The sequence below is a fragment of the Genypterus blacodes genome, unplaced genomic scaffold (genome assembly GCF_046128005.1).
Source record: "Genypterus blacodes isolate CSIRO-AG114 ecotype Tasmania unplaced genomic scaffold, CSIRO-AGI_Gbla_v1 ptg000032l_1, whole genome shotgun sequence".
Taxonomy (NCBI): Eukaryota; Metazoa; Chordata; class Actinopteri; order Ophidiiformes; family Ophidiidae; genus Genypterus; species Genypterus blacodes.
The window spans coordinates 955591-981665 of NW_027466845.1; the positions used below are offsets into that span (position 1 = coordinate 955591).

General features: G+C 46.7%; 1 protein-coding gene across 1 annotated transcript in view; it reads left to right on the forward strand.

The window, feature by feature from the left end:
• gbe1b (glucan (1,4-alpha-), branching enzyme 1b) overlaps positions 1-26075 on the forward strand; it is a 69656-nt gene that overhangs the window by 15877 nt on the left and 27704 nt on the right. The window contains exons 6-12 of the mRNA XM_076146016.1: positions 1976-2066; positions 3386-3595; positions 11627-11742; positions 13184-13311; positions 13665-13763; positions 21744-21854; positions 21943-22114. Of these exons, the coding sequence (XP_076002131.1) occupies positions 1976-2066; positions 3386-3595; positions 11627-11742; positions 13184-13311; positions 13665-13763; positions 21744-21854; positions 21943-22114 (927 nt within the window). The remainder of the gene's footprint in view (positions 1-1975; positions 2067-3385; positions 3596-11626; positions 11743-13183; positions 13312-13664; positions 13764-21743; positions 21855-21942; positions 22115-26075) is intronic.

The window sequence follows — 26075 nt, forward strand, 5'->3', positions numbered from 1 at the left end:
TGACATATAAAGAACAAACTAAAATATATCTTTCATTTAAAGTAAGAAAACTAAAGGTCAGATTTACAGCTTCTCATTCTCCGTATCAGAAGTCTGTGTTCTTGTTTCCACCATAGCTGAAATGCTGAACCACACAAACCTCTGCTCCCCAAAGGAAACACGGCTGTATGTGTCAGGTTTCCTAAACAGGACCTGGATGTCTGACGGGACTCCTTGGACGGTGAAATTCACAGAAAACATGAAGGAGAGGGAATTCTGTGGTTAGACACGCACTGCACTTTGTTTGGGAGAGAAGCTGCTCTGCACACCAACTCCACATTCTGAAGACTTCCAGCGACGAAGCACAATGATGGAGGGAGTGTGGAGTCTTTTGGCGGCTTTGCTGCTTCAGCACATGGAGAGCTTATGGTCATTTAGAGGGGGAATGAATCAAGAGGTTTGAAAGGAGAAGATTAGAGAAACAGGGATGGATGCTTTAAAATGCCCAGCGAGCTCTGATCAGCTGCGACGGGAAACATTTAGTGTTACAGGAGCTTCAGCAGGTTCTTAAAGTCAAGATCCACGTACAGAAGTCTGTGCTAGACAGAGAGATGAAACAGTTTGTTCAATAAAGACATAATTAGCTCGGCCCAATGTGTTTGCCTTTATTATTATGATGACTTGGATGAAGATCAGACCATATTTGATGAGTAATTACGGCAGAAATCAATACAGAGTTCAGTCGTTAACCAACACACAGTGAAATCTGTGAGAAGAACTCTCCCTGCTCTTCCTCCTCCTCATATCCCTCATTGTTGTCATGTTAATAAGACGATGTGATGATACTGACATGCAGAACATGCCGGATCTGTCTGTGGGTTTAACTCCTGCACGGCTGTGAGACGTCGCTTTGCATTCAGACGCATCTGGCAGCTCCGACGTTATTAAAAGGCAAAGATCCGGCTGCCACTGCAAACTAGGGAAGGAATCCGATAAACGCTGTTTTCTTGGCTGCGGCCGTCGGTGTTTAGCAGGGAAGTGGAACCTGGCGTTGTACAATGCTGTCAAGGAATCGTACCGGCAGCAGCCTTGGGAAATGTGCACAATGGGGATTCTCCAGGAGGCTAAACTCCTCCGTCTCCACTGACGCCTGCCTCTGCCTGCCATTTCATTCTCTCCACTGCAGAGAGAGAGAGAGAGAGAGAGAGAGAGAGAGAGAGAGAGAGAGAGAAGCTTCCTCTCACCGCCGTGCTTTTGTCACCATCCTTCAAAAGTCAAAGTTTTCCGCTCGCCTGAAAAGAGGCTCATACTGTATATAAATAAATAAAACTCCCGTCAAGGGTAAAGAAAACAACCTGGGGCCCTCCTGCTGGATCGCTCCGTGCCTCTCACAGCCTCATGTTCTCTTATTCATGGAGGCAGTTTTGCGTAGCTGCTTTTTGAAACACTCTACATGACCCGGTGACTCTGATAGCTGGTGTTCCCGTGCAGCCGCCGCCGCCACCGCCGCCGCGTGTCTTCAGGACGCCTCCGCGGCTGTGGTGTCATGAAGGGAGATGCCTGGAGCGAGTGTGTGTGTGTGGGATTGACGCGGGTCAGAGAGCACTGGCAGAGGAGCCCAGATGTTCCACTACGCCCGCAGTAACGACTGATCCTCTGATGGAAGTCCTGTCAGTCCTGTTCCTCTCAATTCTTTAAGGGGAATTCATTAAAACGATATTAATTTCCCCTTGGCGTTTCAGGAAGATTTCTTGGAATTAAATCCTCATCTAATTAGGCGGAGGCACCAGGATGTAAGACAGCCCAGTGTAAACACGGCGCCACAGAGTCATACATATTTACCAAACATACATAATTTAGCGGTTTACTACCGTTTGAATGACTTTGACATCACTTAGACAACATTAGCTTGACACTCTTATGGGAAAGCTCTGAAAACATTCAAATCAAGTCTCAATCTATTTAAGGCGCATGATCGATCTTCCTCTGATTTCAGGCTACAACTGCATCCAGCTGATGGCCGTCATGGAGCACGCCTACTACGCCAGCTTCGGGTATCAGATCACCAGTTTCTTCGCCGCGTCCAGGTGCGTCCATCTCTGGTCCTGATGCAGGGGGATTGTTTACGTTGATGTTAGTGTTTAGTATGAATTCTCTCACAATATTAGGATCATTTTGTCCTGGATTTAAAGACGACTATGCTAGTATTTCTGTCTGGAGTCACCTGGATGAAGGTGAGGAAGTCTGACACCAGCCGTAATCTCCCAGTAAATACATTTGCAGTTAATCCAGAAGAGGCGCAGGCAGCACAGATAAAGGACGGACGAGGCAGAGTCATATTTATCTGCATCCCCTTCCTTCTTTAGAGTGCGGCGTATACCCAAAGTGTAATGTATATAGTGTAATTTCACCCATGATTGATCCCTGGGAGTCATTTAAAACCGGAGCGAGTGAATACCGGGAAGCCAAGCAGGGCGATACTGTCACTATGTGTCCTGTTTGGCAAGGGAGCTGATGGAATGATAGCTGGAAGGACGGGGAGGACGTCATTGCAAAATGTACACAAAGATGTGTGTTATGTGTGTGCGTTTGTGTGTGTGTTTGCATAGGCAGGTGTGCATGCATACATGTACAAACAGGATGTGGTTTTCTTCTTGTCTCTCTTCTTCCTGACCGTCTGAGTGATATCAAGGGGCTGCTGCAGCATTGAGACGCCGCCGCCGCCGCAGCAGAAAATCTATCAAATGACAATAATGTGGGAATCCTGACAGCTCGCCTGTAATGAATGTTTTTCTAAGACAAGAGAAGGAGATTACATTTGGGAAATAATGTCCCGCTCAGTGTGGCGCCAGTTCTTTTAATCACAAATAGATTTTATGCAACAAAAATAGGAATTTAGTTTCTTCTTGAATTTTATTTGGTATTCTTAGGAGATGGAAGAAGAAGTGTGTTTGGATGTGTCTATGTGTCTTCCTGTTTCTGGATTTGGTGTGTGTGTGTGCGCCTACGTGTGTGCGTGTGTGTGCGTGTGTGTGTGTTATCGCTGAGGTCACGGTGAAAACTTTCTTACTGGATTTGGATCAAACTTGGTATCTTGGTTAGGATGAGTGTCACGACCTGCGCTATCAGTTTGTTTTTGAACCAGCGAAAGGTCAAGGTCAAAGGGCGACTTTGCCCCAAATGCTCATGCTAATGCAAGCTGAAGCTGTGGGTGTGTTTTTGTTCTGTAGTTCAGTGGGGGGCTTGAGCTGGATATTGTCAGAAATCCTTCCAATAACTCGCAAACATGGTACATTTTCACTATGTATGCACAGAAGGGCTGCGGCTAGGGGAAGTGTATGAAAATGTATTTTTGTACATGTTGTTGCGCTAACTCAGTTGTATGTTTGTGTGTGTGTGTGGGTAGTCGCTATGGTACCCCAGACGAGCTGAAGCAGCTGATCGACGTGGCTCACTCCATGGGCATAGTGGTGCTGCTGGATATGGTTCAAAGCCACGCCTCCAAGAACACCGAGGACGGCCTGAACAGCTTTGACGGCTCCGACTCCTGCTTCTTCCACGCCCCGCCCAGAGGAGAGCACAAACTGTGGGACAGCCGCCTCTTCAACTACTCCAGGTTCGTCTCAAGAAACAAACAACAACACCAACAATGACCTGAATGATTTGTTTTCTTACACTCAACACTAATCAACACAAACTGCACACATAACATGAATGTAACTGCATTGTAGATCTCCTTCTCATCATATTGTGTGAGGTTTAAGGCGTTTCATACTGAATTTGCTCATTCAGGTGAAATACAATACAAATATGATTCATCAGCAACCAAACTGAACAATTATGAAATGATATCTGTGTTTATCCCTGGTTTTGTAAACAGCTGAATCATAATTGTGTTCTAATGTGATAGAACTGTAGCGACTTACCGGTGCAGCACCTGAAGGGTTACTGAGGTCCTCACTCAGCCGGCACAGTGGGACTCCTTTAGTTTTCTCTTACACTTAATACCTTTGTAATTGTCTGACAGAGACAGAAAGACGGAGAGACAGAGATTTAGAGACAGAGTGTGTGTCCTGATCCTGGAGCAGCAGTCCATTAAATCCAGCATTAGTTTTTAGCACCACCTGTGATGTAGAACCAAGAACCTGCCTACTAATCAATATCAGCCTTCCGCATGATCTCAGCCTCTCATATGTGACCGGCATCTAAACCGGCCTCAGCGGACGCACAGATGTTTACCTTTTAATAAGAGCAACATGTAAACAGATGGGCTGAAACGCTGCTCTGTGCCGTCTGAACCTCGATCTGAAGCCGAGCCGTGAGCTTCAGCACGACTCTAATGAACATTAAATGAGCTTTTAATGGCCATTTGAAGTTTCCTCACCAACGTTTGATTCGGCCTTTACACATTGGGCCGGACAGCTGTTGAGTGTGAATGCGTCCTGAATAAGGATTGGATGTGAGAGGCCGGGCCGGGCCGGGCCGGCGCTGGCTAATGCAAGAGATGCTCACATTTTCAAGGTAATTACAAAAAAAGTGTGAGGGAAAACATGAAAAGCCTCAGCAGCCTGTTTTCTGACCCCACTATGTGTGTGTGTGTGTGTGTGTGTGTGTGTGCGTGTGCGCATGCCAAAAAGTATTGATTGGTGTAGTGGTCTGTTAATTAAGTGCCTCTGCGCTCGCTGCTGTGCACAGAAAAATGATTCCAACACACACACACACACACACACACACACACACACACACACACACACACACACACACACATTAAATGAGAGCAGAAACTGTTGAGTCCATCAAATGGCTTTTTTGGAACTGGCCTTTAATCACTGTATGTGTGTGTGTGTCTGTGTGTCTGTGTGCGGTGGCGTACAATACATTAGGCGATGCTTAGTGTCGGGCATGGAGGCTATAATAAGAGCAAGGTTCTTCTTTCATTAGTTATTGAAGTCTGCTCATATCAGAAGCGCTCATTAGACGGGGCACAGACGTACGCCGTGACTCTGAGGCATATAAGGAGTCATTTGTTCGAGCCCAAAGGAGCCCCGCAATGTCCTCCTCACTTCATTTGTCTCTCCTGCCACCCCCCCCCCCCCCCCCCCCCCCCCCCCACACACACACACACACACCCCTGATGTTTGTTTGCTTGCTTGTGTCTCCACTGTGTCGCTTCTCTGCTGCTCCCTTTGGAAGGAAATGAAGCACAGAGGGCACGGAGGAAGCCGCTGAGGAATACAGTCTGTTTTTAATCAAGCAGCCCTGCTATCAGCCATCTGAGGCAGACCATGATGTTCGTATTAGGTTGACAGAAGCTGACTGATAGCAGCTATCCAGGCGCGGATCTGTCTTCTTCCTCGCCTCCGCCTGGGTCCACTCCCGCGTCTTCATCAGGCAAACGCGTCCTCCTCCCCGATGCACATATTCCCTCATAACCTATTCAGCCCGGCGTGGTCACGGCGTGGTTTAGATACGGCGCTTTCTATTCAATTTCGGCGACTTGGGTTTCCTTCCAGTCAAATGCGTCTGGATTTGGGTATTGAGAACGTCTGGCCTCTCAAATAAAGGCTCCCGTTGAAATGCTAGACGTGTTTTTTCACTGAATAGCGACGTCTTATCAGGAGATACGGCGGCCGCATTGAAACTTCAGAAGGACACACATTGTATAGATGCTTGTCTGAGCTGCAGGAGTTTTGTTGGTGTATGTTGAGAAGGTTGTAGCTTCAGAAATGTTCAATTAGATGTCTTTGGAATACTTTCACTTTGATGTTGAAAGGTAAGTTTAAAAGCCTCCTTTCTTATCAGGATAAACAGTGGAGACGGCAGACAGAGACGTCGCCCAGATGCTGATAATGGCTAGAGACCAAACCAGCGCCGCCGTCGTTCCTGCATTATTCATTTACAGCCCGAGATGCTTAAGGAACATTTTCAAATACGGCGAAACAAACCGGGAGAGCGTGGGATGTTTACACGCCGCGCTCCGGTTTGTGCTTGTGTGCGGTGATTATGGTGGAAACGCTGCGTCAGACAAACACACGGACGAAGGCGGCGGGCGAGGGGCGAGGCCGTTTTTGGTCCGTCGGGGTTTTCAGACGCGGGAGAAAAGCCGACAACCATTTTTTTATCTGTTTTTGTCTGCATTCTAGGCGAGGAGAAACAAACTGAGGCCAGGGTTTTGCTGGTTTGAACTCTTCTCTAGCTCACAAATAGATGGAAATTAATTTAGTACACGTGTCATTGGATTGAATTTCAAGGATGGAGCTTTGTAAATTGGTATTTCTTTGTTCTGCGTCTCTTTGCTGCCATTGATCCTAAAGGAAAGCAGACAGGAGACGGCGTGTTGAGGTTCCTAGGGACGAGCTTGTATCACTCCTCCACCAGCTCTGCATCTGTGTGCCTTCTTTAACTCACGTATACGTTCTGCATATCGCTAAAGGTTAATTCGTGTTAACGTTTATTCCACTTCAATGGAAACGACTCATCCCACTAAAGTATCGTTATCACAAGCTTCACTCCTGTCGCTGACATCAAAACCATATCTCCTCGCTCTCTTTCTGGATGGAAACGACACTCAGGAGCGAGGGAAGGAATCAGAGAGAGCTCCGCCGTAATGAGACGAGCAGGACCGACGACAATGGGAGCTTTATTTGTTTTTAACTTGCAGCTAAGCACCTCTGAGTAGAAACTCTGAGTAACTACAGTGCGACACCGGGTAATGGTTTGAATAAAAGTTAGCAGGCTAAGACACAAACCTGACGCTCTGCCTTTGGGCCGTCTGTGTTTGTGCCTCTTTGGCTCCACTTTGGTCCGGTTGGGGTCGGGGCCAGTGTCCAGCTCCTGGTCAATCATTACACTCACAGCTGAAGTGTGGCCACGGGGCAAAAGTGCGTCATTTCAGTATTTGAAAGCACTTAGGAGTTATTTTTCTCCAGCTTCCACCAACGAGCCACGCAGCAGGGGAAATCTGTTTTTCCCCTCTGGTGAGCCTCGGCTAATGAGTTCAACTTAGCTGAACAACTTTAGCTGTAGGTGTGCTTGTCTGCTGGCTGGCGCCGCCTGTGGAGCCTCCGCTCGGTGCCGCTCGGAGCCAGTGGGCAGGAACCGAGCCGCTCTGCACACAACGGAGCGCCGAAAAAGTTCCATGACGACGGAGGAGAGAGACTTTTTTCCTCTCAGCTATTTCCACATGATCTTTAATTATCTGCCTGTGTACAGTGGAGAACATCCTGCCGTTTAATTGTGTAACTTTTATTTCAATTACACCCCAATACATCATCACATTGGGAAACACTAATTACGGGTAGATTCTAATATAATACTATCATTTAATTACACAGAAGTTAAAGCAAGAAAACAATTATTAAAGAGGTGAAATAGTCTTTGTTAGCAGCTTCAGTGCTAAAAGGAGCAAACGTATGCTAACTTATGATATGGGCCCGCTGTTATTGGAGCAGATTCTTCCGGGGGAGCGTTGGCGTGTCAGACTGCAGTTTACAACCAATTCGTCAAAGGCAGCAAGTAAAAGGTGATAGTAATTACAGGCTGCTAAACATACAAGCGGTCTCCACGGCAGCAGAATCTGCCTCCCAGGATGCCAAAGCAGCCTAAGTACAGTAGCTGCCAGGCAGCCTAAAGAAAGCCAGACAAATGGCAGAGATCTGACACAAAGCAAAGCAGGACAGGGGCAGTCTGTCAGGCGGAGGCGGGGGGGCGGGGCCGTGTGTGTGTGTGTGTGTGTGTGTGTGTGTGTGTGTGTGTGTGTGTGTGTGTGTGTGTGTGTGTGTGTGTGTGTGTGTGTGTGTGTGTCTCAGCCTGTATACCACACTGACTCTGCAGCTGCTCACAAACTGGTGTGTAGCATGAAAGCATGGCTCTCATACGTGTCCAGCACAGTGCATGGTGTGGAGTGTGTGACAGCTCAACATGGAGGGAAGTATGAAGCGGTTGATTTGGACGTGGCTGCAGGTTTCCACTCCAGCCTTCAGCCATCAGCCATGGGCCAGCTGCAGATCGGACAGGGGGAGCTAATCAATAAAGTTCAGCTGGTTTGGTTTGATTGGAAACCTGCAGCCACTTTGCCCTCCATGGAATTGGTTTGGTGCCCAGCATGCACGCATCGTCTCAAGGGGCTGTACAGGTGCACACAGAGAGAAAACTTCCCAGAATTCATAGCATGGAGAGAGAAAAATGGAAGGAATGAAGAGGGAAACAAAGCTGTGACCGCAGAGTCTGATGAGCTCATGCAGTTTGTGTGTGTGTGTGTGTAATGTAAATACACTGAAAATGCCTTGTGCTGAATTCAGCAACACACACACACACACACACACACACACACACACACACACAATCTATGTAGAAGAGACATAAATCAAGTCATATCCATCAACAATATTCTTTGTCCATAAGGATGCCCCGATGATCAAATCAATGATTCAATTGATAAATAACCTTCAACCTCCAAATCTGGATTTATAGCAGGTGTGGTGTGGTGTGTGTGTGTGTGTGTGTGTGTGTGTGTGTGTGTGTGTGTGTGTGTGTGTGTGTGTGTGTGTGTGTGTGTGTGTGTGTGTGTGTGTGTGTGTGTGTGTGTGTGTGTGTGTGTGTGTGTGTGTGTGTGTGTGTGTGTGTCAGTGACTCTGGTCTGGATGCGTCATTACCCTGGAGCATTAGAGTAAAGTTAGAAAGACATTAAATGAGGCACCTTAGTCGTCCTCTTGGTCCAGCAGAGTCTCGTCATCCATCAGACTGTCGGCCGCTGTTGTTTGAGCATCACACTGGCGGTGGAATGACCTGTCAGCTGCTTGAATTTATTCGGTCTTATCTGCAGCTTACCTGTGATGTTGTGAAAACAGAGACTTAAATCTTCTCTCTCTGCCACGATGACAAGCCCTGCCTGTCCCCCCTCTCTCCCCCCCACCCCCCTCGTCTTCCTCGGCACGTTTGTGCGTCAGTTAACGCGCGCACCTGAACTTAAATCGCTTTTAATGTGAGCCGCATTAATGTGGCGCCGCAGAGCAGGAAGCAGCTCTGATAAGAAGTCGTGTAAACGTGACGCAGACGGAAACAGATTTGCGGGGGAAAATGCGTCATGCGTGGCTCGCCCGCTCGTGACCTTGGCTGGCTTACGAAGCGTGTCGTCGCCGCCGGCAGGTTAGAGCGGCGGCGAATGATAGACGACCTCATCTAGCGCCACGAGCAGCAATATTAACGTTTGACTTTATTAGGTCTGCCTAAAAGGGCGAGGCTGTCATTGTGGAGGCGTCGCATTAGGACAGCCTCACGTGTAATTTGCTTTTTTATTAACGGCGCTGACCGAAGGATAACTTCATTTAACTACATAGATAAGCAGTGTATGGCGTCGGGCGTAGAGATCTAACTTTGGCACTGTAATTGGACTTGATGATGAATGGCATTGTGGGTCCTAATGTGGCAGGATGGTTTCATCTTGGGCCTCTGGCTCTCGCTGGCTATTATCTCCATCCCGTGAGGATACATTGTGCCGGAGCCTTTGTTGGCTCTGCGCAGTGGAGTGGAGGACCTAATCTATTTATCAAAGGGGCTGCGTGCCCACCCACCCAGCCAGCCAGCAAGCCAGCCAGGCAGCCAGGCAGGCAGGCAGGCAGGCAGGCAGGCAGGCAGGCAGGCAGGCAGGCAGGCTGCTGTACTCCATCATACAGGCTCCCTCCTGCTCCTCCTCAAGGGGAGGAAGGCACAGCGCTGTAACATGCGGGGCTTCACACCTGCCAAACTGTGCTGGGGCTCCCCAATCCTCAGAGATCAAGCATAGGATATGTAAAAATGCACTTTGAGTCGAGGCTTAGTTGGTAAAAATCAGGAGTTTAGTCATTTACTCTAATAATTACCTGGATAGTTCTCTGAGAAGTGTACGTTTGTTCATTCAGGGAAAGTGCCAGTGATGTGTTAGCAATATTTTGCCCGCAGTAACAATAAAGGGGGAGTGAAGTATACGATTAGAAAGGCAAACTATTTTCTTCCTCATTATTCATTTACTGCATTATGCATAGCTTTTAGGTCCACAGTCTTATAGATGGATGAGATGAAACGCTGTGAAAGCCTGAGCCTTCACACACACGCACACACACACAGACACACACACACACACACACACACACACACACACACACAGCATCCTGACGTGGGAATCATTTCAATGTCAGACAGCCACAAACAAAAAGCCAGAAAGCAGAATTATGGAGACATCAGATAAGGAGGAAACACCTCTGCCTCACACACACACACACACACACACACACACACACTGATCCCAGAGTGCCAATATTGAATAGCAAGAGAGTGGAAACACAATATATAAAGCTTCTTAAGCACCAGGGCCTGAGCTGCTTCCTGTTCTCAGCATTCTTTAGCGTTTTGCCCAAACACACATGGTCACTTGTATGAATTCATTGAAACATTGCTCAGTGCCCGAGTCAGTATCTCCCTGCTGCTTTCCAATTTAACAGAAATACTTTCATACGTTTCTGGTGTCTGGTCTAAACTTCCTTTTAGGTCTTTTGACAGACACACTCACACACACACACACTCTCAGTCTCTGTAACATTGTGGCTGCGCTGCCCTGTCTCATTGCTTTTGAAGCCAAAGTACAGAGAGCATCACAGTTACATGTTTCAGATACAGCAGAAGCAGCTTTTCAGATGGAATCAGCCTCATAAATGGTGTGTGTGTGTGTGTGTGTGTGTGCGTGCGTGTGCGTGCGTGCGTGTGTGAGTGCGTGCGTGTGTGAGTGTGTGCGTGTGTGTGTGTGTCTCTCTCTCTCATGGCCTCCACATGTCTTATATTTCATTACATTCACCGCGTAGAGAAACCGAAACATTTCTTTTCTCTTTAACCGCTATATCCATGGCAACGTGCCATTGAGGAATAGGCGAGGTGTGTAGTTTACTTGGTGTTGTGATGTTCATATCCAGTTGATCTATGGATCTGTGCAGCCTCCGGCAGGCTCACACAGCTTCTCTCACACGCTGCTGTAATCTGCATCGGGCCACAAACCCATGACCTCACGCTGCACTCACACACTCACACAGATTCTTGGTGGCCTGTTTTTACAGTGTAATCCCCCCCCCCCCCTCTTGCTTGTAGGACAGAGGATACAGTCACATGTTGAGGATGGAGGTCAAAGCGAGTAGAGGAGTATGACTGATCTCGTCCTCCAGAGACGGAGCTCAATTCCCCTGCATGGTGTTTGTTTACCCAAGTGTGGCATGAAATCCTATCAGTTCAAATACACTGGGATGAGCTCGGCAATACATAAACATGTGCGGCATTGACATGCCAGTGCTCTGATTGACATCAGAGAACTTTGCCGTGTACTTTCTGCTGCTGATTCCTCCTCCTGACAGCGCTGACAGCTGGACACATCAAAGATATCTTCTCCTTTACAATGTAATTAATGAAAACACCATCTCCTGTCACCGCCACTCCATCTGCAACATAATGGAGCTCCGCTTATCAATATGGGAATGTCCTCTGGCAATGAAAATTAATCTCTGGTGCCTAACCTGCATAATGAGTTGTGTGAATAATTCACAGCTTCTTGTTTATCTGACCTTGCGTGTGTGTGTGTATGTGTGTGTGTGTGTGTGTGTGTGTGTGTGTGTGTGTTTTCCCTTAGCTGGGAAGTGCTGCGCTTCCTTTTGTCAAACCTGTGCTGGTGGATGGAGGAGTACGGCTTTGATGGCTTCAGGTTTGACGGCGTCACCTCCATGCTGTATCATCACCACGGCATCGGTAAGGCCTGGAGCAGCGACGCTCTTCATCACGGCACATTTCACTGAAGCTAAATCGCTTGGCCTTTACAAGTCATCTGATAATTCTCTAGTGGTCTGTTTGAAATCAGGAAAACATTTTGGAAACGGCTCAGATTTGCAAATTAATGTGAGTGAAAAGTCTCCATACACACACACACACACACACACACACACACACACACACACACACACACACACACACACACACACACACACACACACACACACACACACAGAGAGGGAGGGCCGCATAATGGAACCTGATTGGCTGGCACCTTTGCTGCAGCGAGGTTCACCTGCTGAATGGAGGTCTTCCTGCCAAGTGCCACTTGAAGCGCTGCAATCCTACCTGATTGGAAGGATTTTTAAGGATTGTACTGTGAAGAGATCCAATCAAGTCTACTTGTGTTGCATTGAGTGAAGATGTCCTGAAAGTGAAACTGTCAGACAGAAGGACGGATACTCAAATACATTTAGACTCAAATTACCTGCAACTCAAATATTTCATGACTTATGCACATAGAATCAGAGAAATATGAAGTATGGAGTAATGCGAAACATAAACAAACATACTTTACTGAGAAGGCCATTAATTTCTTTAAATCTTAACACTTTCATTACTTAACCCTTCATATCACAAGAAAAGGCCTTTGGTAACATTTTGCTTATTTCTAAAGGAACTTAAAGCATCAATCAGGCCTAAGTGTCCTATGATGGACTATGAAGTGATGTAATATAGTCCAGATTCAGGTATTGATCTGTACCCGCTGGATCAGTTTACAGTCTCATTTATAGACACAAAGAGGAGATGGATTCTGCAGTATGAAACAGTTCTGACACAGTTATGGATATAGAGCTGGAATGAAGACGAAGATATCTGCTGTACAGTAAATACATGATAGATAATAACAAAGAAAGACATTTTTTACACACATCTGATGTCATGGTAACAATAGTAAAAGTCTGCCTTTATATTCAGAGCGTCCTCTAATAATGAGTGTGTTTGTCAGCAGCACAACACACACACTTGTGAACAAAATGGCGGATAGAAATAGAAGTAAAGGACAAATGGTGTTATTAACATTATATACATCAACTTTTACCCACAGAAATATTGCAGTAGTCAGCAATATGCTTATTTGCAAACTAGCCTCCAGCCTTCCAGTCCACTAGCTGCCACTTACCCATCATATGTTCTCCACTTTTCTCCACCCTGAGGCTGATCAGCATGGTTTTCCTTTTTTTTCCTTCCTCAAAATAGTTAGTAAACTAGAGTAAGTTCATTAGGAGAGCTCGGTGGCGGTGCGGCACAGGAAGGTGGCCTAGTTTAGACAGACTGGAGCAGCAGTGAGCGTGCGGGTGTGTAGGGGAGCGGTGGAGGCTTGCAGGGTTCAGGCTCAGCTGCTGTGTTTACTCCTCAGGCAGTGGCTTCTCTGGGGACTACAGCGAGTACTTTGGCCTGCAAGTGGATGAGGACTCTTTGGTTTACCTGATGCTTGCCAATCACGTTCTTCATACCCTTTATCCCGACTGCATCACCATCGCAGAGGTAAAAACACACACACACACACACACACACGTACACACACACACTGAGCACTCCTTCGCTCTGCAATGACACTGCCCATAGCTATTATTAATTAAAAGGCACTTATTAGTGAGGCATGGCTTACTTTGGTATTCATTGGCGTAATTAAGAAGTAATGCAAAAGTAAATGGGATGTCAGTGTTTGGCTCTGTGGTTAAGGGGTTTTTGGCCCCTTAATGTGTGCGCTGGCTTTTTGAGTGAGTATTGATGTGATTTCATATAAGTGCGAGGCAGAATACAGATGAAAACGCCAAGGCTGCCCGCTGTGCACACAAAGAGAGAATCTCATATGAAACGCTGTGGATTCTCCCCAGGATGTGTCAGGGATGCCTGCCGTCTGCCGGGGAGTGAAGGAGGGCGGACTGGGCTTCGATTACAGGCTGGCCATGGCCATCCCCGACAAGTGGATCCAGGTAAGACCATTTGCTTATTTTCAGCATTCGGTGGCTGACAGATTGGAAACGATGCGGCTCCTTCACGAGCTGTGCATAGATGGAAAATGGAGGAGGAGGCGGGGGGCGGCGAGGGGTGGGGGGGGTCTGCTTTCAGGAGAGGCGCGGAAGACAAAAGGGATTGAATATGAGGAGGCATTAAACTCTTGTTTTTATATTTCTGCTGGGGCCTCGCTAAGCTTTTGAATCCCTGAAGGGGTTTTCTGAGTGTCAGATCTTGTTTAGCGACGCGGCGGCGCTGCAATCAAGTCCTCCACTCTCCTGGAGGAGACGGAGCACACAGATATTCCTCAATGCAACTTTCACCGACAAGGACGGGCGGCGTGAAAAGCTTTTTGTCAGGTTCCAATCTTTGAAGGAGAACTCCAACACAAGCTTGAACATAGAAATTAATTTATATGCTCTGGTGTTACCTGTGGGCGGAGGATGCTTTCATTCCCATCTACAAGTCAAGACGGCGCTGTAATCTACAGAGCTGCAGGGGGCCAGGGTGCGTTTGTTTTCCTCTGGAGTCGACTTTTCAGTTTTCATCTTCATAATTTACACAAAACCAGAGGAAGAATGATCCGGTTGTTTGAAGTTAAATCTGAATGGGATGCATTGTTCAGAGTCTGTGTCAGTTTGAGGTTTGCATGTCTCTGAGCCTTTTGTTTACATGTAGCTCACAGATTGTGCCTCTGAGTGGAGCTGCACCCGTCGCTGCCCTCCCTAAAAAAAACACCCCACTCCTCTGCCAGGACCAAATGTTTAGCCTGTGGCAAGAGACGCTGAGCATCACTTTGATATGTTGCAAAGCAGGTGGCAGGTGGAAATATTGCTGCGAAGCCCCCAAATCTTTTTTCCTGAGCCCAGAGCGAGACACTCAACCCTGACCTCGGCGGATTTGCTCAGTAGCTGCCCAGGTGTTCACAAGCACTATCTCTGTGGAGTGTGTGTGTGTGTGTGTGTGTGTGTGTCTCTGTGTGTGTCTCTGTGTGTGTCTCTGTGTGTGTCTCTGTGTGTGTGTGCAAGCAAGTTATGTAATTTGTGAGTGCACTTTTTAATTTCATTTGCATTTGTAAAAGAGGCTCTGGTTTTGTTTTTCTCTTCTCCTCCACCTCTTCCTCTGCTTTGCGATGGTTCGTCCCTTCAAACACAAAGTTAGGATCAAACCATGAAAAGCATGCAATTGTTATTGAAAAATTAAGGTGAGTTTTGTTGAAAAGCGACCTTTTCATCCGTCAGCGTGAGTCCTTTTGCAGGGACGTCAGAATATGCAAACCAGGAGGAAGATGAGTTTCCGTAATGTTACATGAAGGTCGTTCAGTCACAGATTCAGGCTGAAATTCCTTCCGTGGGTGTTTTCCTCATAAGTGGAGCATCTGAGCAGCATGACAGGCACCTTTACGTTTCCTTTGATTCATTATTCCGTCTGAAACTTCTGTCCTTGGGTCCCTTTATATTTTTGCCAAAGGTTATTTTTCACTTTGAATTCGAGGCTGTGCTGATTTCCCACAAGCTGTCAGGGAAAGTTAATCGCTGAGCAATCACAATTTGTGAATTCCCCCCCACACAAATGCCAAATAGTGTCCCAGCAGGCTCAAGTACGCCAGATACTCTCATTCATAATTAAAGCAGCAGTCTGTAGGATGGAATCAATGAGGAACCTGGAGGGAAATCATGAAAGAAACGGCACCTAAAACGTTTTCACTCAGTGTGTACAACAATGCTGCACCCTGAGAGACTTGTAGTAGTTTGGATTTAATGTATTTTATTTTTTGCTTTCCAAAAGTAGAAACTGTGACTTAAATGGAAATAAGAACATTGTGGATCTGTAATCTTTAGAGATCGACTCTGCTCACACACAGAATCACTTTCACCCCCGAGCTGCCAGATGAAAATGGAATACGTCTGCATTTGCTCCATCGCACTTCCGTGAAATGTGATGAATCTCGGTGTACGCTGGGGTTCCATACCTTCAGATTGACTCGTCTGCTGCGTCTCCATTTCTCACCTCCAAATAAAATGATACATTTGCGAGATTAATTTTCATTTTGTGCAGTTTTATATTGTTGTCACCTGAACGCAGCAGGAGTGTGCTGTGTGTGCTGTGTGTGTGTGTGTGTGTGTGTGTGCTGTGATTCAGAGTCTACGTCTGTCTGACAACTGTAATTTAACTCACCATTAGTAACCCGCTGCTTTCATATACATATTTATATACAGCCTGCTGATGGAGAGAAAAACAATATTACAACACGAACAGGAACATTTCACTCGTGGTTATTTCCTCTGTAGAAGTTGAGTCAACATTCTCCAGGCTGTTTGTTGTGTTTGATTGAAGTGTTTAGGTTGGTTGAGGGTGCAGTATGTTCCTCAGAGACACGCATCATGTCTGACCAGCTGTCCGCTTTGTGTGTTCCTCCTCGTGTTTGTGCTCCCCAACTTCTCCAGCGTCTCGTTGAATTGTTCGGCGAGAGGCGAGAGGCGTGGCCTGAGGTAAAGGACCAATCAGGGCTCAAGACTAGTAGATTGGATTTACCGGATTTTCTGAAACTGTAAAGCAAATGTTTAACGGCTTATATTACAAATAAAATAAAATAACTTACAATAATGATCATGTAGGACATTATGTCTCCTTAAAAATTATTTTAATTGTAAGTAACTGATTATGGATGATAGGAATGTTTTCCCCTAAATCAGCCTCAGTTCTGAAGTCGATATCTTTAATATTACTGAGCTTGTTTCTAAATGAATCATTACTGGCTGACATTCTAATGCTAATATTGGTATTAAGCAGCCGTGCTTGAGACTTGATGGGAAAATGTGGGCAGGAAATAATCTCCATCCTATCCACAACAACTGCTGAAGTGCCCTTTAGCCAGGCACTTCAACCTCAAACCGCCTCTTGTGAAAAGCACTTAGTCGCCCATGAAGGGAGAAGTGTGTTTCAAACCCAGCAACTCTCAGGTGTGAAAGTGTGTACGGACAGCGTGTCTATACCTTAGCATCCATAAATAAAGGATAAATATATATTTTCCTTATCTGAAATGTGTTTTCCGTCACCATCTGTGCTGAGAGGATGTCGGTGCCAGGCTGCGTTCGCTCTCAGGAAGCTGTTTGCAACCGGCGCTCTGTGTTTCAAAGCCATGTTTGCTACACTTGAGCTTAAGTATGGAGCTCATCATGTATTATCCGGACCCTCCAAGTGTGTGTGTGTGTGTGTGTGTGTGTAACTCAATCATTGTCAAAGTGCTACAATGGAGTTTATTTATTATTGTTATAAAATCAGCAAAATATTCCACAGAAAAGACATTTGTGAGAAAGCAGACAGCAGATTGTCTCCTGGGACGTGTCTGTCTGTTGGGGTTGGCTGGGTTTGCGTGTGTGTGTGTGTGTGTGTGTGTGTGTGTGTGTGTGTGTGTGTGTGTGTGTGTGTGTGTGTGTGTGTGTGTGTGTGTGTGTGTGTGTGTGTGTGTGTGTGTGTGTGTGTGTTAGGATGTTTGCCAGGTAGCTGTAACTCATAAAAACACCTAAACCACATCCAGATAGTAAATGTATGTACTTAATATTTTCCATGTATTTGTTTAAACCTATGCAAAGCTTTAATGTTCAACGTGCACGCTGAGTGAAAACAGAGCAGAGCGAAAGAGCGAGTGGGGTAGAAAGCTGTTCACTGAATTGCGAGTGAAGTTTTGTTGTTTCTTGTGCGATTCCTTTTGTTTCCACTCGGTCACAGTAAAAGTTATATTTACCCACATTTTGGCGGAAAGCAGAGTGGAGTGTGTTTGTGCGCGTGTGTGTGTGTGTGTGACCTCGGCGCCGCGTGCGTCCTCCAACCCCACGGTTTTCTCGTGTCTCTCGATGGGGGAAGTCAGCGCGTCGTTAATCAAGTCTGTCTCTCACAGCGGTGGGTTTCTTACTGGTGGGAGCGCAGGAGAGAGAGAGAGAGAGGGAAGGAGAGAGAGAGAGAGAGACGACCTTCCTTAGCGATACTAGCTGTAGCTGCACGGCGGTAACCAGGGGGTTCACAGGATCCTCCCGTTGCCTCTGGAGATGTTCTGACTTATCAAACAATAACGCTGTATTTGCTTCGACATTCCTCCTGCTTTAATTCATTCATTTATTTTCTTCAATTAAATTTGTTGTCTTCCCCCCCTCTTCCTCCTCCTCCTCCTCTTCCCCCTCTTCCTCCTCCTCCCCCCTCCCGGAGGAGACAATGCCTCGTGAATCCTGAAGCTGCTAGTGAACAGCGGAATTCATGTTTTCCACTGCAGGGGAGAATTCATCTGCGTTTGTAACACGCCTGCCTGGAGGTGTGTGTGTGCGTGTGTGTGTGTGTGCGGTGAAGTGGTCTCAGGGGCGAGCCGGGCCTCTCGTCACAGAGTGTCAATTAGGGAGGGATTTGAATGGACTGAAGTGGGGCCTCCAGTGAGGTGTGTGTGTGTGTGTGTTTCTGTGTGTGTGTGTGTGTGTGTGTGAATGTATGTTGTGGGGCCAGAATACAGAAAGAACCAAGAAAAGTAATCATGCAGCGCGCTCTCTCTCTCTCTCTCTCTCTCTCTCTCTCCCCCCCCCCCCTCCCTCCCTCCCCGCCTCCAGCTGGGCCTCACGCTGCGTCTTCGTCCTCGGCATGACTGATTGATACGACTCATTTGCTGGCTGCAGAAGGCGGTTAAGGCCAACAGGCTGTGAAAAATGAAGATATCCTAATGAGAGGGCCAGATAAGGAGCGCGCTGCACAAGTTTGGGCGATTCTGATCTGAATATGAGCGTAAAGTGCTGTCACTCCTAATGGATAACGTTACAAAGGCAGCTTCCCTCCAGCTGCTGCAGATTGAGACGGGGTTTAAACAATTACAAGCAGGCGAGGTGGAAGGCGAGCGGGTTTCAGGTCTCTCTGGTGTTCCCTAGTTCCCTTTGACTCCTCGGTTTGACCTCAAGGTCGCTGCTCTCCTTTTCTGTTTTCGTTACTCTGTTTAAACTAAACGAGCCTAACCGCCTTCACAGTTTCCTCATCATCGGCTCAGCTTCCATCCAGATAGATGCCCAACCTCCACCGACACAAACCTTTCAATCACCTACACTTTAATGTCAACATCTCTGCCGCTTCTCCTCCGCTCGCTTGCTCGCTCGCTGTCTTAGCCCCTCCCCTTTGCAGTCTCACCCCGTTTGCCTTCACTCACAGCGGCGTGTTGGCTTCACTCTCTCAGCTCATTTTGCCCTGGGAGGCCCTTGCTTGCATTGTGTTAACTGGCAGCGCAGGATTTAGAGCGTGTGAGCTTCTCCGGCGTCAGCTTATTACAGGGAAAAGTGTGCGGTGAGCTGGGAGTGCCTTTCAGTCGAGCAAAGCCCCGGGCAAAGACATTTGCGTGGGCGGGGGAAAGTTCATTAATTTCCAAAACAGTGAAAACACGGAGATGGGGAGGCGTTCGCTTGATCCGTGGGATCGAGTGTTACACACCTTCTCTCGCCGCTCACGTCCGGGGGCGGCGCTACGTGTGTGAAGAGCAGATGTCCCCATAGCAACGGGAAAAACACACACATCCAGCGGACGTGTTTGCAGAGGCAGAAGAGGCAGGAAGCCCGACGTGAAGAAGCGAGGGGGTTTGCACTAAATGGCTCCCCGCCTGCGAGTCCTCGTGCAGCTCCAGGACCGTGTGATGGCGGCGGGCGGAGAGACTCTTGAATCACTCGCACAGGATGTCAGTGGCAGGGAGATGACCTCATCCCACACTGCTCTTTTTTCTCCCTTCTTTTTTTTTTTTTTAATCCGCCGGCTCTGCCTAATTAATCTGGGCGCTCTGGTTGGCTCCTGACAGCCGGCTTGTAAAGTAAGATTTGTGCACTGCTCATTATCATTGATGAAGTGGCGTGTCAGTGGTGCCAGGCAGCTCGGCTGGTCGGGGTTGATGTGGGTGAGCTGGTGGTAGCGAAGTCGTCAACCCAGTCACTCCCGTCTCCACGCCGACAGACTCGCTGCCAGATTAATTGCTCCCGGACCACTTTTTTTGCGGTCGAATTGAATTGTAATGATTCATAAGGAAGTGTAAAGTGTCTGATTGTGGCGTGAATGTGGAGGCGGGCGGGTGGACGGACTCAGGGGGGGGCTCAAGCTGTGGAGCCGTTCGCTTAGCTGGGCTGAAGAGTAGGAAAGGGTCCGTGTTGCATTCTAAGCTTTGCAACAGCAAATAATGTTACAAAGTATTTATGATCAACCACACCAGGACATAAGATAATAATGAATTTCTTCTTAGAGTCAAGTTTTGTAATTAAGGCTATTGTATTACACAGTACAATTACATAGTACATGCTGAAGTTACTCAACAGGAGTTACATTTAAATCAAGTCTTATTATCAAAAGATTGAAATGCAGTGGGCAGTAAAGAATAATAACAAAGCCAAGCAAAGATATTTCACTTTTGGACATTCTGCACATTTCTGCCAAGACCAACCTCCTCACATATATTTACATCTAAGCAGAAGCGATCATACTGAAATGTGCACTAACAATATGAGCACCGTGTTCTTCTTAACCTTTAACAGGCAGCTTGGAGAAATGAATCTACATTCTGCAGCGGTAAACTAAACTAAACTAAAACACGTCTCCACATTTCCAAAAGCAGCTTTAAATTGAGACTGAAACTCTCACTTGTTTGTTTTTAACGCTGGGTGTGATGTCGTTTCTAGCCCAGGTAAGCTGTTCACTCAGGCCACTTCTGATGTTGAGCTTAAATCTAAAATTAGCCACTGCTTGAGAATCTCCGGCTGTGCTGTGCGGACTCACAGGGAGTTAGGAAGACGTGTGCCACATTTAGTCGTACATGTAGATGACAAGTGGCCCCGGCTGAGATTTAGCCTCGGTTTCCTTCGGCCATCGCTAACGCGGAAACCGCACAAGTCTCGGTGAGGAGGGGTGGCGAGGGGCGAGCAGATGGTGATGTATAGAGAGGGGATAACCTCTATTTAGGTGGAGCAGTCAGTTCATCGCAGACGTATTGATCGGCACATTTACTCTCTTTGCTCAGAGGATTATGGCTCTGTAGAGTAATATAAAGGTTTCCCGACTTGTCAATCAGCTGTCGGGGCCAATTCCACCCGGCGTATTGGGCCTGTCACCCAGACGGACCGGCCTGCGCTCGCCCAAACACACACTCTATCACACGGGGTTTTTCGGGAAGGGCATACTTAAGTTTGCAACGACGGATAGTGTGGCTCTCTGTCACCTCTCTGGTTAATGAAATCATCTCTGCGCCCTCTGCAGCACTTTGGCTTCTCTCTTCTCATTTCCCTCTGCGGGTTTGACTCATTAGGAGGAGGAAGATACAGACACAGCAGCAGCAGAGGCTCAGTGGAGGAAGATGCTGTTGCTTTGCAGAGGCATGTTATGGTGACTTGTGTTTACTTCTGACCTGTGAAAGTAACTCAGTGGCTGTGTGTGTGTGTGTGTGTGTGTGTGTGTGTGTGTGTGTGTGTGTGTGTGTGTGTGTGTGTGTGTGTGTGTGTGTGTGTGTGTGTGTGTGTGTGTGTGTGTGTGTGTGTGTGTGTGTGTGTGTGTGTGTGTGTGTGTGTGTGTAGGCTGTCCAGTGGCAGAGCATTGATTCCAGGGTTGAATTTATTGTGGGATCTTTCTATTTGGGATGAAGGGCTGTGACCTTGCCCATCTGGGGTGGAGGAACGTTGATGCCTTACCACCCATGGGCTGTAGTAGAAGTTATTAAAAACTCCATTACCGCCATTCATAGGTGGACATAACTCACGGTGGGGATATAGAGATGTCAAAACAGAGATTGATCTGAGAAAGAAGTGTAACCCAGAGAAAAGTCCAGATAGGTAGGAAGCCTGCCAACTGCCGGGCCAGAGTGTAATACTGAGCCTCAGACATCAGTCAGACTCCAAATGGATCGGTGAGCTCACACATCTATCACCGCCCTCCTCCATAACCCCCTCTCTGTCACACACTAGATCCTGAAGGAGTTCAAGGATGAGGAGTGGGACATGGGCAATATTGTCCACACGCTGACCAACAGACGCTACGGGGAGAAATGCATCGCGTATGCAGAAAGCCACGACCAGGTAGGATCCACCTTCCACCCGCACCAGCATCAGGGTAGTTAGCGTGATTGATCTGTGGTTAATGGACCCTGTACTGTCCTACTACCAGGCTCTGGTGGGAGATAAGTCGCTGGCCTTCTGGCTAATGGACAAAGAGATGTACACCAACATGAGCACAGAGATTCCAATGACGGCCGTCATTGACCGCGGCATGCAGCTGCATAAGATGATCCGCCTCCTCACACACAGTCTGGGTGGAGAGGGCTACCTCAACTTTATAGGTGAGTGAAGGCTTAATATCATTATAATTCACACTGACGCACTCTAAAGTCAGATATTTATAAATGTGTCATGGAGAGCGGCGGTGTCAGAGGTGATAGATTCTCTCTTCTCTCTCTTCTCTCTCTTTTCTCTCTCTCTTTCATTTGGACTTTCATCAGGGAGTCTATTTTCCAACCTTTGCAAGGCTTTAATATGCAAGACACTCTGATGTATCCAGTCAAGTTCAGTCAGCTTTATCTGTATAGACCAATATCACAATGTCTCAAAGGACTTTACAGGCCCACAGCCTCATCCCCAGGCCTTCACTTCACTCCACTCACTATGAGTTTGCATTACTGGATTCATTTCTATAGATTTTGCAACTCACAGTGTTTAACACACACACACACACACACACACACACACACACACACACACACACTCCACTATATTACACTATAAATATGGAAATACTAAAAGATAGTAAAATGGGTTCCTTAACGGTTCAAAGTAACGACACAAAATGAGCATAATGCGAAATATGAACTCATATTTTATTCATTATATAAGATGAAATGATGTCACCGGCCATGGAGTCATGTTAGGGCTATAGGTAGTTATTTTCCAGAATATGAAAAATGTAAATATTAAAAAAATGGATCAAACTCTTAAGGGCAAACTCATAATAATGGAACATTTTAAGGGGAAATCTTCCAGTGAATGGGCAGAGGCAGTTGAACTGTTTGGGGATTGTTACTTTAACAGACCTTCTCTCCAGTGTTCTCCTCACTTCCTATTACACAAAGCTGCCAGTGAGCCACGCTCACCGCTGGATGACCTTGTTTACTGTCAATTAAAGTGAAAAGTGTCCTGTTGCATTATGAAACTCTTCCAAAAATGTGTAATGTGAAGGAAATAAAATCCAGATGGTAAAACTAATCAGGTTATATTCAGTTTTTAAAAAGAAGGACACTTCATTTTATCATATAATTACATCATAGGTCACAAAATCTACAATGCGATCATTGATATATTTTCATTTTGCAAGTCTGTGGTGGTTTGTGAGTCCAAAGGTCAAGTTCCTGAGTGTGAGTCAGGTTCCCTCTCTTTTCTGAACACAAAGGCCGGAGTCTCTGGTGAGCTGAGCTGCAGCTGAATGTGAGCGCGGCCCTCAGGCACACACTCCACACTCCCTAAGTGCTCACTGAACAGATAGAAACACACATTCATCCTGCTGTCCGTCCACAGGCCTCCACAGGCAGCAGGCAGAAATAGGCTGAAGTATAAATATTTAATTGATAAGGCGATCCCTACTGTGTTGGTTTGCCCTGCTGCCGTGGGTGTGAAGCCATTTGATGGAGGTGTGTGTGTGTTGTATCGTAGTCGGGTCTGAAATTTTACCTGAGCACCAGTAAACATATCTTCTCCTCCCAAAGGATAGAAAAAGCTTGAAGTGGGCTTAGTGCCTTTCCTCCGTTTGGGGGGAAATGTAACTTATTAGATTTGTTAGCTCTCTTCCAGGGCTACATCTCTGGAGTAACTAGCCACCAGCGAGTCAAGGCTGAAGATAAGCATCAAAGAAAGCTTGAGAAGTGGGGTTGACATTGGCTTACACTTATTTTCCCGAGCTCACGGTGAAATAAAGGACAAAAGGCCTCGTCTAACATCAGATAGGCTTTTCAAATGGATCCAATTTCTTCCGTCAGTGCTCAGATGCTCATCATATTCACCGCCCATCTAAGCTACGGTTTGTCTGCACCAAGGCCTGCTGCTAAAGATAATAAAGTGATAATTAATGATATTGCAAGTTGACCTTGGCGGGAGGAAATGTGTTTCCGTGCATGTGCCGCTCTCCGGCCGAGTGTGAATCAGCACACACACACTTCCCATCCACAGCATTGTAGCTCCACCTGCTGACTCGGTGTCCTGGCTGAGCTCGCCGTCTGAAGGAAACACTCCTCAGAATGCCTCAGCTGCTTCCCCCGGATTCATTACGAGTGGTTATTCGCCGCGTTATATAAACTTAAATGATTAAAGAGAGTTAACCAGGGAGTGAAGAGGGAACACGTTCCATTTGTGACGCTTCAGCCCCTTCGGGCCGGTCGGCCACAACACTTAGAAATCCCTCAAAGTGGCTTGATGTGTGGGGGGAGAGAGAGGCATCAAAGCAGCTTCTCCTGACTGACGCTCAGAACAGGGCGGCTCCCTTTGAAGACGATGTCACAGCATTGACCTCATATGGTCAGCTGAAGGACGGTTGAGAGTAATTATGTCAGTTATTCGGTGGGGATAAAGTGGCGCTCCAGGCTGCTTTGCTCTCTGATCTTTGTCTTCCCTCGGTTTGTGATGCTACAGTCACTGCTCAGGGTTTAGAAACGTTTATTAACTGTATCTGAGAATAACAAGTGGTTAAGGAACACTCCTAAATTAGGAATTAGTATTTGGATAAGTGTGCACAGCCTAATAATAATAATAATTTCATTGAACAGTTTATTCATCCCCTCTCATGGCATTTGTTATTATTTCTAATGAGCATTCAGATTTCCTGCAGCCTTGTTTTGGCCATCACTCCTCTCCCCAGAGTCCAGAAGGGCGCAGCGGCGTGCACACTGACTGTAAACAAGCCCACGCTTATTTGGAAGGGAAAGTCGTGGCCAAAAACATGGAGTCAATACCCGGGACTAATCGTTGTCGATGCTGGATTGTGCACAGTGGCTTCCCGAGTTGACCTTTGACCTTCTGTTCTTAGCAGTCACGCGTGCAGTTTGTCTCTGCAATGCAACTTAAACATCCCAGGTGCACTAATGCGCCATTATACTTCCAAATTGTGTGCGTTATGTCATTAAACCGTGGGAGTTTGAGCAACCTGGAACACACAAAGCACAGAAGTCAAAGGCATTAATTCCATAGAAAGGCTCTGTAGAATTAACAACCTGTCTGACCTGCTGGAGAGGAAGAGGGTAAAAATAGAGGAATAAATAAATAATATTGACTTGTATCTCATTTTAAGCGAGTAAAGCTCTCGATAGGTGACGAGTTCACATTTAAGACTCAATGCACTTAAGTTAAACTGCATATGGAGCAATATGAGTGTGTGTGACAGAGCAGTGTGTTACCTTCTGCTTCACTTATCCAGGACAGAAGCTAAATCTCTAGGTGTTTTGTGGCGATTGTTTAATCGCTCATCCGTCCATCCATCATCCGTATCCGTGTGTCCTGGGCAGGATCGTGATTTAGTCAAATTCACTCCGGACATTTTACATTTTTAACCTACAAGATTTGTTAAGATAATAACAATTTGTGCAGATAAACTGGTGGTGGTTTGAAGCCCTAGAAAGCTCCGGGAGAGATTCCACTTTAGTCTATCTGATCTACAGGAGGAGAGTGCAAACACAGACCCTCTCACCTCTTCCTAACTAAACTCGGCTCTCTTTCACATCTTCAACAGAAAACCTGTTTCTGAATCCATCACCCTTTTAGTTTTCACGGTCTAAGTGGGGACGTGTCTCACTTTGCCAGGTGAAGTCAGCTCCTAATGGTGCTCTGGCTCTTTGCGTCGCTGGGCTGTGAGAAGCTTTAACCTCCAGATCAAAGCCGGTTCCTGGTGCTGATGCAGCTTGGCCCTGTCCGGACTTGAAGCCAGTTTATTGCCAGGGCCTTTAGGATGCTGTGTGTCGTATGTGACCGTCCTCCATTCCTTCACTTTGCACAGATTTCTTCAGAGAAGTTCTTCCCTTCCCTTTCCGTGAGTTGTTTTCCTCCAGTTCTGTAGCTGATTTAAGATGGCAGACAGACAGTAAGGACTTGTAGTCTGTGCCAGTGGGTTTCTCCTGTTTTTGTTTATTCCTGTCATGCATAAATTAATGTATCAGTTTCATTTCTGCAGAATTGTGTAGGCAGTAAATTGGGAGAAAGGACAAGCTCCTCCGTTAGTGGCACAACGTCCTGGAGGAAGAGGAAATGACTCACTGTAATGTCTTT